This window comes from Thunnus thynnus, chromosome 10 (assembly GCF_963924715.1).
Source record: "Thunnus thynnus chromosome 10, fThuThy2.1, whole genome shotgun sequence".
Taxonomy (NCBI): Eukaryota; Metazoa; Chordata; class Actinopteri; order Scombriformes; family Scombridae; genus Thunnus; species Thunnus thynnus.
Genome location: NC_089526.1, coordinates 15,633,663 through 15,650,537, shown reverse-complemented (window position 1 = coordinate 15,650,537; position 16,875 = coordinate 15,633,663). Strand labels below are relative to the sequence as shown.

Here is a 16,875-nt window from a genome sequence, read left to right as displayed (position 1 = left end):
TTTTTCCAAGTCTATGTTCTATTCACATGCCCATATGTGCACTGAAATAGCACATTATAATTGTTCTTGCAGTTTATACTGGATGGGGAAAAAGGTTTTTTTTTTAGAATAAATTCATTTGGTTTCCCATGAGTGTTTCCTTGCAGAGCTGTGGTGGAGGGATAGTAACACAAAGAAGGAATTTTGCTCAAAAAAGACTCAGATACGCCCACTTGATTCGTCAAACTCAGACTGCTGACGCCTCATAATTCCTTCAGCTGAACTTAAGAAATTTTGCACATCATGAGGACTGTAGGTTTTGTTTCTTAAGAATTACATCACCAGGAAAGTATCTCTTCACAACCAGTATGAATAGAAAGAACAATTACAGCAACCAAAACCTGTTTCAGTGTACATATGGACATGAATGTTATTTTAACACTGACTTGAAAAAAAGTGAACATCTCCTTTAAACGATAATACGTTTTAAATCAGATTAAATGCATGCAATTACAGTTATGACTTATGATAAATTGGATGTTATGATAAGGAAAGCAAGGGGTGTGGTTTGGCATGGAGGCGTTGATGTTGGTGGTGGTGGTGATGGTGGTGGGGTCTCACGAGAGTTTATTGGATGCTCGCGAGACGACAGATGCTGAGGTTGTTAACGTCGGAGAGAAGCTCACATTCACGGACTGGGATGCGAGAGAACCCGACGAGATGGAGACCTTCATCCATCTTCACCTGAATCTGACCGTGAGTGCAGTCCCATTTTATTATGTCTGTGAATATATTTTTTTCGTTTTTAAAATAAACCTGAAAGGGCCCGTCGGGTAAGCAAAACCTCCTGTTCTCATACGGAGCTTGCGTAGATGAAGAAATTCTGCTTTTAACAGTGATATTTATTGGACAGTTTTTATGTAAATGTTATTATTATTGTCCGTTTTAAATGGGATGTAATGCAAGGTGCAATATTTGAGTTATAATGAGGGCGGATGGGCCTATATCAGGGCGATGCGGTTGGAGGTACCCCCCCCCACCCCCCCTCTCCTCCTCCTCCCTTCCTCCCCCTCCTCCCATCCTCCCTGTCTCCATCAGCTCTGTGGGATCAATAAATGCAGGGGTAAATATTGAACACAGCACAGTTATGCACAGTGATTATATTCTGTTTTTTTCTCTTATTTCAAGGTTTGGTTGGCTTTTAGTGCCCATTATGACAAAGGCCCAGTGTAAGCAAGCACTTCAGTGATTTATATTCCTCAGTTATGTGAAGGGCACTGTGGAGGAATATATGAGCAATAGCCTTCGGTAGGCTTTAAAAAAAGGCAGGCTCAGTGTTGTTCAGTGCTGCCTGATTATTTCACGCTCCAGTTAAATGTGCTTTATGTTCAGTCATTGCTTTAGGTATGGTGGGTGGGTGTTTTTTTTTTCGTCATTTCTTTTGATCAAGATCTTATTCTGCCTCTTGTCAGCTTGTAAGGATGGACTAGCACAGATGGAGACAGCTTGACTACTGTAAACTCATGAATATCACTGCTCAGTGAAGCAGGACACAACAGATGAAGATGATGAGTGACAGTTATTAGGCTCAAAATTAGCTGCAATTATTATAGTGGGGGGGGGTTTATTTCATGTGATATGCGGGTGTGTGGGTGTTTGAATTTGAATACATAGATAGGATTTGTAAAAGCAATAAAGCAAATTATGAAAAGTCCAAATATTTGTAGCATTTTAATATTCCCCAAAAATATATTTTCAAGATGTTAAATACAATTACAGGAATTTTGTAGAGAAGCTATGTTAAGATGAATTGTAGTAATTCAGTGTATCACTTAACAAAAGATGCAACATTATTTTCCTTAAGTGGTCATGCTTGATAACTGGCTTTTCTAATAGGATTGTTTGAGACACAGTGTGTGTTCATATCACTGCTGCGTCCTCCCAGGACTTAAGCTGTGATAATTATAAAACAGAAAGCCCAAAAGCAATTGAGTTTTTAATGAATAGTCCAGATGACGGGTTTAACTTCAAAGACTTACCCTAATACGAAAACATGTGTAGAGCAGGAAAATGGTCTTTGATGAGCAGAGTTTGCTCCTAGTCGTTATTCACTGTGTGTCTCTCCTTTGATGTTACAGGATCTTGGGAGTCAAGCCAAGATGTGACCGTCACGGCGCGTCATAGTTTGGATCTGTCCAGCCTTTACAACCCTTGTTTCTATAGCAACAGAAATATCAGAGTATCCTAAAAGTCCCATACCCACAATGCAGTCCTCAAACTGCTCCTCTCAGCCTCCAAAGGCTAGGCGTTTTGACGTCAACCGACGGAACAATACCGTAGCTGGACCAAAGTCTCATGGCCCTGGGTTTCAGAGGGAGGATAAAAACATGAACACAATCACTACTTCCTCCCCACGCCGGGTTTCTAAAGGCCCCTCTGCTCCTTCCAGGACCAGAGTGGGAGTGCAGCCTCGAGCACCAGTAAACCAGTCCAGGTTTGGCTCACAAAAACAGGGTTCCACCATCTCCAAATCAGCTAAACCCAAACCGAAGACTGCTCGTACATCGGCAGCAACCCAAATTGCACCTGAAGCCGCTCCTCCTGCGCTTCCCCCTGATCTTCCTCTTGACCCCAACTGCAACGAGCCAAGCCTCCCGTGTTTGTGCTGCGATGGCCGCTCACCACAGGACAACAACAGTATGTTCAACCATAACCACAACAACAACAACACCATCTCTCTCAGACAGCAAATGCAGCTTCCTCCTCCTCCGGCCCCATTACCCCAGAGGCAGGATGGGACAGGGGCCAAGGAGCAGCCTCAGCCTCCTTCACAAGCACAGGCCCAGCTGGATCCCTCTGCTCGCCCTGCTGCCAATCTGGAAAATGAAGGCAAGAATGCAGATGAAAACGCTGATCTGGACAACAAGAAAAATGTAAAAGTAGAGGAAGTGGAAGATGAGGAAGAGAACAGCGGGGATATTGATATTGACGTCGATGATGATGAAGGTGACAATGATGATGATGACGATGATGATGACACCCTGGTCCCTTCATGCTGTGACTGTCCCCCCTCCCTCCTGGAGTTCTCCCTCACCTCTTCTACTTCTTCATCCTCCACCTCCATCAGCTCCTGCTCTGACCTGGAGTCTGACTGTGCAGATCAATCCGCCTCCGTCTGCTCTTCCCACGACCAAGATAATCTTTCTGTCGCTCTGTCTCCCAAAGACCACTCTCTTCCGCAAGCCCCTGAATGCCAGCCTCCTGCACGTTCACCCCCTTCCCTTCCTCTCAACCGTAATCCCTTCTCACACTCCCCCATTCCTCCTTGCTCCCCAGATGAGGGCTACCCCTCTGCCCTAGACTCCCCCTCTCCTGACTACTTAGGAGTCAAAGGTGATTCAGAGGTTACCAAGCTAGGCTTGCTTGACTTCTTAGAATCAGTAGGGGAGTTTGGGAAAATGGAGCGCTTCAGCCAGGTGATCCAAGTGGCTCGTTGGGATCTGGAGGGGGAGCAGCACTGGGATGTTCTGAGGGATAGGTTAGATCACCTGGATCGCTTGGAGAAAGTTAACAGGGAAGTAAAACTGGCCTACATCGCTAGACTCCACGACAAGGGATTTGATCTTGGAGATCTGGAGGAGCAAGACCTCTCAGATGTCATGGATGAAATGGGTAACATCGACATTTCCTGGAAGTTGTACAAAAACCGCGGGGGAAGTATGGGAGACTCTCAGGAGTTTTCTGACGCTGGGGTTGACCTCACTGCTCCTTCAGACTGTGATGATCCTCTTGTTCCAGATTCCCTCACCCCTTCCCCTGTTGAGCCACCACCTCGACCCCCCAAACCTCCAGCGCGTCATGCCAGCGTGAGCTCTGACCTCCACACCTACATCAATATCAGCAGGGAGACCATCTCCATGGCTGTCTCCACCTCTCCTACATTGTCGACTTTCTCCCCTAACTCCTCATCTCCCACGTTCACCACTTTTAGATGTGAGAAACCCTTACCTCCATCTCCCCCATCCATTCCTCCACTCCCTGCCTCTAAACCCGTCCCTTACCTCACCCTCTATACCACTCCTTCTCCACCTCCATCTATCCCCACCCCAACTCCTCCCATCCCTCCCCCTCGGAAACGACACCTTGCCAGGAAGGAAGCACAGCGTCTTGCTGCTCTTCAAGCCGAACAGGAAAAGACCCCTCTGTCCCTCCCACCTCCTACCACACGCCCTCCACCTCTGCCTCCTCCACCTGTTATCTCACTCTCTTCCTCATCTCCCCCTGCCATACCACCACCACCACCTGCCCTGCCTCCTCCCCCCTCCTTCCATGCACTGGATGTGGAGATTCGGAAGCTACTGATGCTTGCAGGATTGACCCAAGCTGAGCTCCTCAAACTCAGCCCAGAGCTTGGCGACTGTGTAGGAGGGTTAGAGGACCAGGGCAACGGTGATAATCTTATCACATCTAGATCTGTGGAGCTACATGAATTCAGACTAAAAGACAGTGAGGAAGAAAAGGAATGCGACTCCAAGTTGATGGCCAGAGATGGATGGAGCAGCAGAGGCAAGTTGGATGGAGATCGAAGAGTAGATGTACTCGGAGAAGCCACAGAAGGCAAAAAGAAAGAGGACGCACAAAGAACCACCTCCTTCACCGAGATGGCAAGAAGAAGGAAGAGGAACAGCGGTCTGACTTCAGACCCTTACTACAGCACCGGTCTTAGCAATACGCATGAAACTAAAGGGAAGAATATGAGCTTTGAGACTTTCCATTATCCTGCCGAATTACCAGATTCGCCTCCCCCTCCTCCTCCTCCTCGTCCCTTACCCCCAATCCCTCCGTCTTTGCCAACTCCCAAAGTTAGCACTCTCTCAGCTAACTCTGCACAGCCTGAGCGATTTGATTGGCTCATAGCATTCACCCCTGATTGTGATGCCCCACCACAGCCCCCGCCCATTGAAATGAGAAAATCACACATAGAAACCACAAAGAAGATCAGTTCATCAGGGTCAACTCCAGGATCAGCCCCAAAAGTCACAACGTTCAAAGAGCTGCGTTTCCGCAACAAGAGCGCCTCCCCACCAACAAAGTTGATCATGGAGCCAGACCCTGACCCCACAGTCGTTACTCCAGATCCAGATATACTGTACAACTTGAAGTGGAGAAGAGAGAAGACAGGCACCGATGGCACCCAATGGGAGTACACCTCTCAGGCTCAGGCCTTCTTCATGCAACCGCCACCAGCCCTGACCTCAATGGCTGCTTTGAAGGAAATGCTCCAGAGAGCTGATAAGGAGGGTGGACGTCCAGAGCTATGCCCATCACAGAAGATTGGCTCCTCGGTCAGTGACAGCAGCCTGTGGACCATGGGCAGAGAGTGGGAGGGTGAAGAAGTTAGGAGAGAGGAAAAGGAAGGGAAAGAAGAAGAAGAGGAGGAAGAAGAAGAGGAGGAGGTGGAGGTGAGAGGACGAGCTGATGGAGGAAGGACTTTTGAATCAAGAACAGCAGGTGAGCAGTAATTTTCATGATGCTGCTAAAGATAAAGTTAAATTTAATAGCATCTGATAGCTGAGAATACTTCTTTATAAGTTTTCAAACTAAGTATTATGTCTGTGTGTGTGCATTCATGTGTATGCATTGGAGAAAATAAACACATCAGTAGCTCAGTGTAATGTGGACAGCACAATAACTCTGGGATTTGCAAAAACAGATGGAGAAAGACAGTCTAACAGTCAGTTTATTCACTTCCTCAGTGATGCACAAATAACATCCTTGGTCGGTACAATTGAAAGGAACAGAAAACCAAGGGAGATGGAAAATGTAGACTCATTCATCAAAATTATATAAGGAAGAAGAGTGAAGAGATGGAGGACGAGCATGAGTCACAGAAAACAGTGATGCGTGATGTGATGGATATGATGACGAGCGACAAACAGAGGGTGATTTTAGACGGGGGAAGCAAATAAGACAGTGCAAGCTAGAAAGGGAACATAAGAGTGAGGAATGGATGGAGAAAGCCTGAAGGTAATATGAGGAAAAAGGAGAGGTTGGAAACTTTCCAGCCAGTTTTTTCCTGCACTGGTTATCAGAGTGTGATGTCATCACTGCCTTATTCAATTATTCATCCACTCTTCAGACCAAGGGGAGGGGCATAATGGAGAGCCCACTGAGCTCATTACCTTTCTCTCTCTCTTTGCCTCATTCCTCCTTTCTCTTCTCGTTCTGTCTGCATCCTTAAATCTTCTCTCTCTCTGCCTCTTTACTGGTTTTAAATCCCATCAGCTTGGGATGTTAATATGCTTTTCTCTCGCTGTCTATCCTGTCTCCTCATGCCCCCTCACCCCACACCCACCCCCCTGCTCCCTGGAGTGGCACAGATAGCTCAGATCAAGTTACTTATCTCATGCAGTGCTGTAGTGGGCCACAGAGAAACTTACAAAGGATTAGACTAGTCAGTCAGTCTCACCTATCATCTCTAAATGCTAAATGACTGCTAATTTTATTTCTTTTTCATTATCATTATTTCATCATTTACCTTTGCTTAATAATTATCAAATGAACTAACCAACTTATATGCTGAAAAAGTTGCCCCAAAATAAGTGCAATGAGTTGGGAATGAAACCAGAAATAGATGCATACACCTTTAAGAACCTGAGGGGTGGATCTTAGTGCATGGACCAATTACTGACAGCCAGTGTCAGAAAAAATAGGAAGTATCATGTGTAGGTTACAGTTAAAACACAGCTCAAGTCTAACCAAGGTATGGTTGCTCTTTAACTCATTTTGTAGCCTGTAGTCTTACAGTCTGTCACAGGTAATTGAGTGCAATGAAAACTGTAGTGTCAGTCTCTGAATCTTTACACAGACAGACTCTGTGACTGAGCCGGAACGGACAGATCTCTGCTATCTGTTGACTGACTCAGCATTACACTGTATGCTGTACTGGCGGGGAGGGGAGAGGAGGGTGGTGGGGAAGGAGCTTCGAGAGAGTTAGAAAACAAAAGCTGAGAACAGAGAGAGAGAGAGAGAGAAGGTGATCCAGAGGTGATGATGGCACGCACTGCAGTAAAGTAAAAAACATTTAGCATAAAGATTGGCACTCACTGCGGTGTCTTGTATTTAATATTTATATCTCTCAAAGCAAGTATGGAATAGAAAGTGAAAACAGATGCCGTAAAGAAAACTTGGATCCTTAACATACATATGATGAATCTTTGTTATTGATGGTGGCATTTTAAATATGGTGTCATTGTTGAATGAGTGGCTGATTGATGGATTGAGTATTTCTACTATGCAGCTTTAAGACTGCTCAACAGCTATTGTTTTATGGCAACGGTATCATTTCCTGTTGTGTCCAATCCTCCTAAAAGAAAAACTGTAGTTATTGCACTTCATAAATCAACCCCATTGACTCTCATGCGCCTTCAGTGTGTAACTGTGGATCAACTGTTTGACTTGTTTAAATACTGCATTACCGCATGATGTTACATGATAACGATATCTGCAGAAATACACTCATGAATGTGCATTTTTCTCTCAACAGACACTAACATTTTCTGCATCTCTCTCTCCTTCCCATTTATTTGCCACATTTTTTTTTACTTTACTCTTCCTTGTTTTTCTCACCTATCCATCCCATTCTGTTGTTTCCATTGTTTGTCCATGGCTTCGCTTCGCTCCCTCATTACTCTGCTTGTGCGCCTGCCCTCTCCTGTCTTCTGCACCTCACAATTTTTGGCCTTTTTGCCCTTTCCAATAAGCAGTTTCCTCCCCCCCACTGTCCCTCGCCCAGTCCTCCCAACCCTACTTCCTCCACACTGCCCTCCCTTCCTATCGCCCAGGCTACTGTAACTCCCATCCCCTCACAGTTTCCAGGCCCCACCGCCATGTGGGCAGAGAGTCCACAGACAAACACTGCAACATGCAGTGGGCGCATACTGCCAGCTCAGCTTATATCCACAGAGATGATTCCAGCGCTGATATAAGCTCCGGGTTTAACTCTGATTCCCTGGCTGATCTTGGTGTAGACTCTTCTCATGATTATGGGAATATCTTTAAGAAAAACACACACTCTGCACACCGTGATTCCAAACCCAATGACAGGGGCTCTACATCTATCAGTAATTTTGACTCTCTCTACTGCAGTGACTCAGAGGATCGGACCAATACACCCGCTAAACCAGACACACCTGTTAGTAGCACAACCGAAGCACCAGGCTGCACCACCCCGTATAAGAACATCGATGTTATGATGACGTATTCTAACAGTGTCAATGCTAGGGATTCACTGTATTCAAACAGCAGAGAAAAGCGCGCACACTCACACGCAGACCTCAACAGCAACAAGGCCAGGACATCCAAAGAGCTCCCCCCTCTCCCCACCTATTACTTGTACCACCCCAAAAACTGCCCTCTGCACAGGGGTGCCCCTCCTCGCCTCTCCCCTATAGGAGCCCTCTCCCCTCCTCAGCGCTCAGGAGCGCCCCCTCCAGGTGCGGCAGGCTCCTGCCTCAGCTCCCCGCTTTTCCCCCGCTCGCACACCCTGCCTGCCCTCACTGCTCCCCTCTACTACCCAAACCTCTACCCTCCTATACCGCCCAGGGCTCCCCCCCTACCCCCAAAACTCCACCAGGCTCCTCTGCAGTCGCGCGTGGCGAGTAAGATTTCTCTCTCTCTTCTCTCTCCCTACATCTTACACTCTCTGTCTGTCTGTCTGTCTGTCTGACATCTTGCTTGCATGCGTGCATGTCTGTCTGTCTGTCTGTATTTATTCTCTTAATATAGTGGCCCTCACACTTTTGTCATTTGCTCAGCCCCAGAGGTTTGCAGATTTGAAAGAACTGGGTACCTGTAGCTGTTCAGACGTATCAGAAGGCAGCTCCCCGCAGGTCATCCGATACGTCTTATCTACACTGTCCTTTCAAATCTGCAAAGGGCCTTCAAAGGGCCTTCAGAGGGGTAACAGCTGTTCCTGTCAGAGGGTGTCTAGACTCACTCTCATCACTCTCTCCCTCTTTGTCTTCGTCTGTCCGTCTTCGTGTCGGTCTTGTCTGTTCTGTCTGCCTTCATGTTGTTTTTGTTTTTGCACGGAGTGTTGACATGAACACATGCATTTCATGCAAAGCACAACCCAAGTAGCTTGTTGATGATGTCAATGTCAAATTTTTTAATTTATGTTAAACCTTTTTTATTGTCGTATGTATGTGTTAAGGTGATATCACAGTAATTAAGGTTCACAGCATCCTGTTCATTATATGAATGTTTGCATTTATATAACTAGTTTATATAAATATATTTATATAAACATCAGACTTTACACAACACCTGCCCTTTGCACATGTGTGTAATTGTATCTGACCTGATTCATGTGGTAGCTTATACAATTGTATCTACAGTTCCTCCTATGTATTCTTATGCCTATATTAAGTATGTGTGAGTGTTTGAATTAGTGTATTTGTGTGAGTCAAGGTTAATGCATGGGATCCTGTTTATCCCAGATGCAGACAAAAAGACCTCTTCACAGATTCATATGTGGAAACTGGCCACAGTAAACTAATATTTACAGGATGCGCTCACATGCTGTTTGTCGTCAGTATCACCATCTGCTTGTATCTGCCTACTCCAGTGCTTCCCATTGCTTAATTGCTCCCACTAATGACACAAATATTTTAGTTATGGTATCTCTCTCTGTCGTGATTTGTTTTGCTCCTGTTGAATTAAATTTTTTTTTATACTAGTAAGTCATTCCTCTTTTACTGCCACTGTCAGCTGTTCGCAGTGTGTCATTCGCTGGAACTGTACAGAGAGGAGAGACATCCTGGATGGGCGAAGATGTGAAGCATCCAATGAGAGGTCTTGGCCTGTCCTCTCTGTGCCTGCAGGAGAAGAAAGGTGTGGATGAACATCTGTGTGTGTGTGTGTGTGTGTGTGTTTCCCTGTCCAGCTGTGCATGTTTGTCTTTTACCCAGCTGTAGCTCTTACCATTTAACTGTAGACTTTTGTTCCTCCCCTCCAGCTCTGGTCAGTGCGGTCAGTGTGGCAGTGGAAGCCGTCTTGGCCCAGTTCAGCTCTTCTCGGACCGTAGTTCAGAAGGTTAGTCATTACTGAATTTAGAGTTGGATTTCTTTTTGTTTGAATGTTGTTATTGTTGTTATTGTTTTTGTGTCTTTTTCTGTCTAGAAACAAAATATCATATTGTATTGAATTTATTTAAAAATGCTTTTCCCTTTCCCTTCCTTCTTGTTCTGACTCTACGAATTTTGTTCTGTCTCTCCTCAGTCTCTCTCAGTTAACAAGGTACTAGAATATCTTTAGATAACCCAGTCTCTTAGTCATTCAAATTTATTGTAAACTAACTCCAAATCCCCCTCCCAAATCATATCTCATCACAACATACTGACCCTCGTTGCCCCGTATTTCTCTCAACCCCCGTGTGTGTCCCATTTTTCTTCCCTTCCTCTCTTGACTCATCCTTTCTGATCTCTCCCCATCACTGCACATCTTTTTCCTCACTCTATCCCATTTCCTCTCATGCTCCTCTCCTCTCCTCTCCTCTCCTCTCCTCTCCTCTCCTATCCTCCCCTCTCTTCTCCTCTCCTCTCCTCTCCTCTCCTCTCCTCTCCTCTCCTCTCCTCTGCTCTCCTCTCCTCTCCTCTCCTCTCCTCTCCTCTCCTCTCCTCTCCTCTCCTCTCCTCTCCTCTCCTCTCAGGCCTTATCAGGAGACAGCGCTATAAATCCATCTCTGGGCCGTCTGGTGCTGCAGTGTCTCTGCCCCGCCCTGCACAGTTTGCTGACCGATGGCCTAAAACCCCACCAGAGTGACCTGATTGCAGGCAGGAGGCCAAATTCAGCCTGGGGCCTGGTCCAGGCCTCCACCAAGCCAGGTAGCACTTCTAATAGCATTGAGAAATTAAAATTTATAAACTTAAGTGTTTAGAATTGGATATTAGTCCATTATTTCTGTGGGTTACATTTCCTGTATTGCCTTCTATTGATAAACCCTGGACTTTGTCTCTCATTTTCCCCACACATCAGTCAATACTTCTGATTTTAGTGTCTGAAATGCTGATTAAAATGAACAACAGGATGCAGATATCGATTTTCCCACAAGTGGCAAAGCTTCACTGCAGTTATTTACTCACCTCTGTAAGTTCTACTGTTGATCTCTCTCTCTCTCTCTCTCTCTCTCTCCCTCCCTCTCTCCCTCCCTCCCTCTCTCCCTCTGTATTTTCTCCCCATCCACTACACCTTTTTCATCCAGGCCCTAGAACACAAGCCTTGTTCAACCTGCAAGTTCGAGTTGGAGAGCTGCCGCAGCTCAGACAGAGCAAACACAGGTTCAACGCATTCCTCCTTGGCCTACTGAAGTAAGTACTGACTCTGAACCCTCTCTGGTCTTCACCCTTGGCAAGGAAAAGTGCTATGAAAATCAATAGTTAAAAATATTTTGATTTCTCTGCTCATATCCATTCTGTATTCTCCTCAGTATTCTCCTTCTCTCTTTCCTTTTCCTCTAGTACCAAGCTTCTTGATTTCTGGCTGTCTCACCTTCAGTCTTGCAGTGGTAAGTTTCCTTCACTTGCATCTCACATCATTGTTTTTTTTAATAACAATGATGCATGTGAGTAACAATGATCTCTCTGTCTCCCAGATGTGTTGGAGACATACTACCGCCCCTCCTCCTTTATGTGTCTGTCGCTAACCGCCTGCCAACCTCTGTTTGAGGAACTGCTCCTGGTGCTGCAGCCTCTCAGCCTGCTGACCTTTAACCTTGACCTGCTCTTTCAGCACCACCACTTAGAGCATGATAGTCACAGTCCAGAGATCCCCAGTCCACCTTGTCAGGATGCAGGATTCCAGCTGTCAACAAAGGGGTCCCAATCTAAGAACGCAGGCTGCAGATATATTGAAAGCCTCTCAGAAGTAGACTTTGGAAGTCCAGAACATCAGGCAGATAAAGATGGTGCAAACTCGTCACCATTGGCTAATCCAAAGAATGGAGGTTCAGGGGCGTCAACAAATAGCAATGCTGCACCCATAAAGGCTTCGGTCAGCCTCGGGCAGACAAGTCCGCAGCTGTTGTGGGTGCAGGAGAAGGAAATTGGGGAATTACCTCCTCCAAGCATCGAGGAGGACAGCCTTGCTCAGCAGGCTGGACAGGTGTGTGACTTTTCAGTGTTTGAGTCATTTATTATTGTGTGATCCTGCAGGGCTGACATGTGTTGTGTTTTTTTTAATCACAGGTTATCCAGCAGGGATGGGGGGCTGTGATGCGCTGGGGAGGCAGACTGAGCCAGAATCTGGCTGAGCTGAGCCTGTCTGCAGGGAAAAGGGAGGAGATGAAGATGGATCTGCCGGATCTCCCGGTCCAGGCAGGGAGTGACTTCGCTCCGGTCAGCAGTGGCACTCAGGTTCCTTGGGGTCTGGGGCGTCTCTTTGGTGCTTCTAAAAGCCCCAACAGCCCAACAGGTCACACACCACCATCCAGGTAAATCAATGGATATATGTGTCCTGTTCTGTGGAGGTTTCACTGTGTCTCCAGAATTCACCACAGCAGTTTACTCCACTGAATCAGAGCAATCAGGTCTTCTAGTGTTTTGATAGAATTAAAACTTGGTCATTATTACATTTGAAACTGCTCAATAAACTGTGTGAATGGTAACTGTGACCCTTTCTGTCCCTGTCCCCTCCCACTCGTTATCTCTTTCTCTCTATTCCTCCCTCTGCCCTCTTCTTTCTGTCTCTTCAGGCGTCCCTCTCAGTGGTTGGCTCCTGGTGTCACAGCGCTGACCCGAATGGTGAGCAGCAGCTCCACCCCGATGGTAAGGAGGGCTGCGGAGGCCCAAGGAGAAAGTGAGCCAGAGTCAGAGAGAGAGGTTGACACACTGGAGATGAAGGACAAACCCAGACCACTCAGGTACAACAGACATGAAGTGATGCCACACAATGAAATTGGGGGAGGGAATGATAGATAAGGCTGTGTCTATTCTTCAGTCCATGAAATGTTATATTACAAGTGATATCTTACACTGTCTATCTATTTTTAATGAAACTTGAAGGGTGTCATTTTTGCAGGCTTTAAAACACACACAAATTGTCCTAAGGGTTCTATTATTAAAAATATTAAAGATTTTATTGAATTCAAGACACCACCAACCCAGTTTTGACAAAACCAGATGGTGGCGCTATAATCTAAGCTCAAAATGTATGGTTAACAGTTTGATTGATACACCTATTCTTTATTATCATGTAATTATAATTATTTTAGAAATGATACTGACCTAATATAATAACTTTTTAGACACTACATATTTTTGAGGGATGTATCTTCTGGCATTTAAGAAAATATCAGTGGGCTTGATGGGGAAGCAGTATTTTAATGTAAAAATGTCAATCTTTGAAAGACTTTTTTTTTAATGTAAAAAATGTGCATTCATCCATGGTTAGGGTGTCACATAAAAAAATCAAATTTCAGGCACCATCTGCATCTGTGTAGGGAACATCAGAAGCGCTCCTGTCGTCATTTTTTGTCTTTAAGAGACTTAAATTAGTGAATCACCAGTCAGATTTGGAGCAATCCTTCATTGTGACTCATCCAAGAGTCCACTACATCATACGTAGAGGATGACGTTACTGTTTGTGGTTGGTGTGCATGTATCCCATTTTGGCTGAGAAAGTCTGTCGTCTGTCCTCAGGTCAGTAAGAACGCTGTGTGACCACACTGGAACAGGTTCGGAGCTCAGCTTCTGCAAGGGGGAGGAACTCGTAATCTTAGGAGGCGTTGATCAAGACTGGATCCGCTGTCGTCAGGGAGATAAAGAGGGGCTGGTACCTATTGGCTACACCTCGCTCATCATGTGACTCCGGCACCATAACTGCTGCACTCAATCAATGAAAAATAAAAAAATATATTTTAGGCGAATATTGAGAGGTTATGGTGAGGCTACACTACTCTGAAAGGGATATTTCACGCTGTCGTGGTTCTAGTTTGATTTGAGTGCATTAACACCATCTGCTCTGCTTTACGTGCATCAGCAGCAGCCTGCAGTCCCCTCTCCCTTTACGAACATATGGGAGATTTTTCCCATCGCAATCCATTCAGTTTGGTAGCATTAAACTAATGGATTTTAGCAGCAGGAATGCAGCAGATGGTGTGAAATAATGACTCAAGTCAAATTTAGACCATTTCATACTGGAAGAACTTTGATCTTGGAGTTAAGTATCCCTTTAAATGTCCTTTCTTCAGTGTCTGCCTTCCCTTCCTTGTCAGCCGCTGATCTGAAAATGATCACAGGGGAAATTCTGTGGGATCAACCGCTAGCAGATCTAAGTGCGTACAGATCAGCGGCTGCCAGCTGTGAGGAGGCGACAGTCGACAGCCTGGCGGTAGCCACGTTAATATCTCCAGCCATCAGCAGTAGAGAGTCGTGACTCACAGGTTTGCCGAGTGGAGAAAGCATGCTAGAGTACTGGGCCGTAGCTCCTGTTGCATACTGCGTAGTAATGTAGTGAATTGTAGCTGTGTAGATCTGTGTTCTATTGACCTTTCACCCCTATTGACCTCTCACCTTTATCGCCTGGTTCATGTGTGTTTGACATGTTTCTGCTATATTTGACTGTATAAATATACATAAATATATATATATATAGGTATATAAATTGAGATTGATATTAAAAATAGATAGAAAGATAGGTGAACAAGAGAAAGCAGGTAGTGAGACACAAGCAGCAGCTTAATACTGTGGCCGCAGTGAGGACGTGGATTAAAATTGAGTGGATTACTTCTTTATCTTTACATCTGCAACTTTACACACACATTAAGTGGTTGTCATACATGCAAAAAGAAAGGTGTATGTGTTTGTTTTAAGTATGAAATCCAGTATCTTCCCTCTTGTGTGCTTCATGTATTGCCATTGTCTTGAGATCATATTCATAAAAATGATAAGATTTAGCCTCATACCTTTTAAACACTGTATGCATTGTAATGTGCCATGAATGCTTCGAGTGAATGCCAGAAAATATCTTATCTATCCCACACAGTTATAGAAGATAAACCTACCCAGATCGCAAACCCAGACAACAGCAATCTGTAGCTAATCTTTCTACTTGTCCCAAAAACCTCACAGGCCAACATGGGTTGGACTTAACGCCTCACAAAACTATGCTCAGCTCTTGTTCAACACTATCTGAACTCCAATTTAATGCAGTAAGAGAAACCCTGATGTATGTAGTTCATAACGGCTACTGTAAAGTTTGTAGGTTTGGTGGCTGGTCTTCACCTCGTACCTCAGCTTTTGTATTTATCTTAACCCTTCCTGCCATGTTTGCTCATCATAATCATTGGTATTAATGAAAGTGGTAGTAGAAGTGGTAGTGGTGGAAGTTATATGTTGATTCTAATGTTAATCATATAAAATACTTTGCTTTGCAGTTATTAGTTCTCTAGATTCTGTGTCGATGACTATGCACATGAGTAAATGTGCAACTTAAAAGCCTTTTTGTCTTTTTGTGCAAAATGACACCTAAAGCCTGTTAAAATAATAGGAGGCTTAAATAGTTAAAGTAAAATTAAAAGCGCCTGATTTTAACTTGTCATGAAAGGCTAACACTAATTCAGCAGGAAAGTTTCATTGTTGAGTATTGCTATCGATCAGTCAGGGAAAGCTCAGTTCTTCAAGGTTTGCTTATGTTATTGTGTCAATGCCATGTAGCATTACTGTCACTATGGCAACAGTAGCATTAAGTTAGACCAGTGCTCATAACTTACCAATGAACACAATAAAATTGCATCTTCATTGCCATTAAATGGATGATAAATAGATTTTTGCAAGAAAATTGTTAAAAGATAAAATCTCAGCTGACACATTTAATTGTGTATAATGTTTTTTTGTTTGTTTGTTTGTTTTTTTATTCGTGCATTTATCCAAATGTGAGATAATGGTCAAAATGCATTTGTTTAAAAGCTGTTAATTTATTGGATGTACTATTTATTGATCTTGAGGTTTCTGAAAGGAATCACTATCTATCTATCTGGGTTCTTTATGTGTGTGAAGGAGAGAGATAGCGTGCGTGTGTGTGTGTGTGCGCACATGACGGTGTACGTGGCAGGGAAAGCAGCGATGAGTGTGAGCACATCTGTGTGTCTGCACATCCTGCACTTTCACTTGAATGTGTGTGTAAGTGTAACGATGAGTTCTGTACCTCCCTCTCCTCCTCCTCCTCCCTTTCTCTCTGGTGTCATGTAGCCTGTAGACCTCCCCTGTGTCCTACTATTGCATATAGTTCAGTGCCCCTCTAGTGTCAGTCACTGTCCACCTCCTGCATGTGCTTGTTTGTAAATACACCAAATAAAAATGATCAATATAAACCAAACCTGCTCAGCTGTTCGAGTCATATTTTTGCACTGAAGCTCATGTAAAAGGCTTTAAAAAAATCAGGAATTCATGTATTAAGCCATCCTATAAAATTGTAGGGGACATATCACTCAGAAAATGTTCAACATGAATTGCACATCCTCTATGTGTTGCTATTTGAAATGTGACAGGAAGCTACCTGGCACCACGTGTGAGATTGCAGGAGGAAGGAAAGGAAGTAAAGACTCATGATTGTGTCTTTTGCAAAACATGTTTAATATCTAACTGTGTACTCCTTCCTTTTTAAGCTCCTGGTGAATGCCGTAGTATCTCTCACTTCTTTGCTCAGATAAAAAGATCCCAGGATGCCCTCGGATGTTGTGAAGGGCAGAGAGAGAATAAATCTCCACAATGAGAAGCAGCCCTCCCCCACCTTGTAGCCCTGTTCCTTTGATAGCGTCCTCCATTGTGGGTCATTATGGAGGACAACACAGTGTGAGATATACAATCTAACACCACTAGATAGCACTGTTAGCTCAAG

The 16,875-nt window shown here is 44.6% G+C and overlaps 1 protein-coding gene across 4 annotated transcripts; it reads left to right on the top strand.

Moving 5' to 3' along the window:
- The first annotated feature begins 25 nt into the window (after positions 1 to 25).
- On the top strand, positions 26 to 16,353 carry rusc1 (RUN and SH3 domain containing 1). Of its 4 annotated transcripts, XM_067601411.1 has the most exons (13): positions 26 to 735; positions 2,118 to 5,490; positions 7,746 to 8,639; positions 9,751 to 9,873; positions 9,998 to 10,074; positions 10,261 to 10,278; positions 10,691 to 10,865; positions 11,243 to 11,348; positions 11,499 to 11,545; positions 11,633 to 12,141; positions 12,225 to 12,469; positions 12,731 to 12,898; positions 13,677 to 16,353. In XM_067601411.1, exons 2-13 carry the CDS (start codon positions 2,244 to 2,246, stop codon positions 13,840 to 13,842), a joined length of 5,775 nt encoding a protein of 1,924 aa, XP_067457512.1. In that variant the 5' UTR covers positions 26 to 735; positions 2,118 to 2,243; the 3' UTR covers positions 13,843 to 16,353. The 4 variants fall into 4 exon arrangements, with proteins under 4 accessions (XP_067457512.1, XP_067457515.1, XP_067457514.1 ...); XM_067601414.1 differs by lacking the exon at positions 7,746 to 8,639; XM_067601413.1 differs by lacking the exon at positions 10,261 to 10,278.
- Positions 16,354 to 16,875: the final 522 nt, after the last annotated feature.

Coding starts and splice junctions, on each gene's coding strand:
- rusc1 (XM_067601411.1), top strand. CDS start 2,244: ATGCAGTCCTCAAACTGCTCCTCTCAGCCTCCAAAGGCTAGGCGTTTT. Junction 10,866..11,242: donor CCAGGCCTCCACCAAGCCAG/GTAGCACTTCTA, acceptor TTTTTCATCCAG/GCCCTAGAACACAAGCCTTG. Junction 12,899..13,676: donor GACAAACCCAGACCACTCAG/GTACAACAGACA, acceptor GTCTGTCCTCAG/GTCAGTAAGAACGCTGTGTG.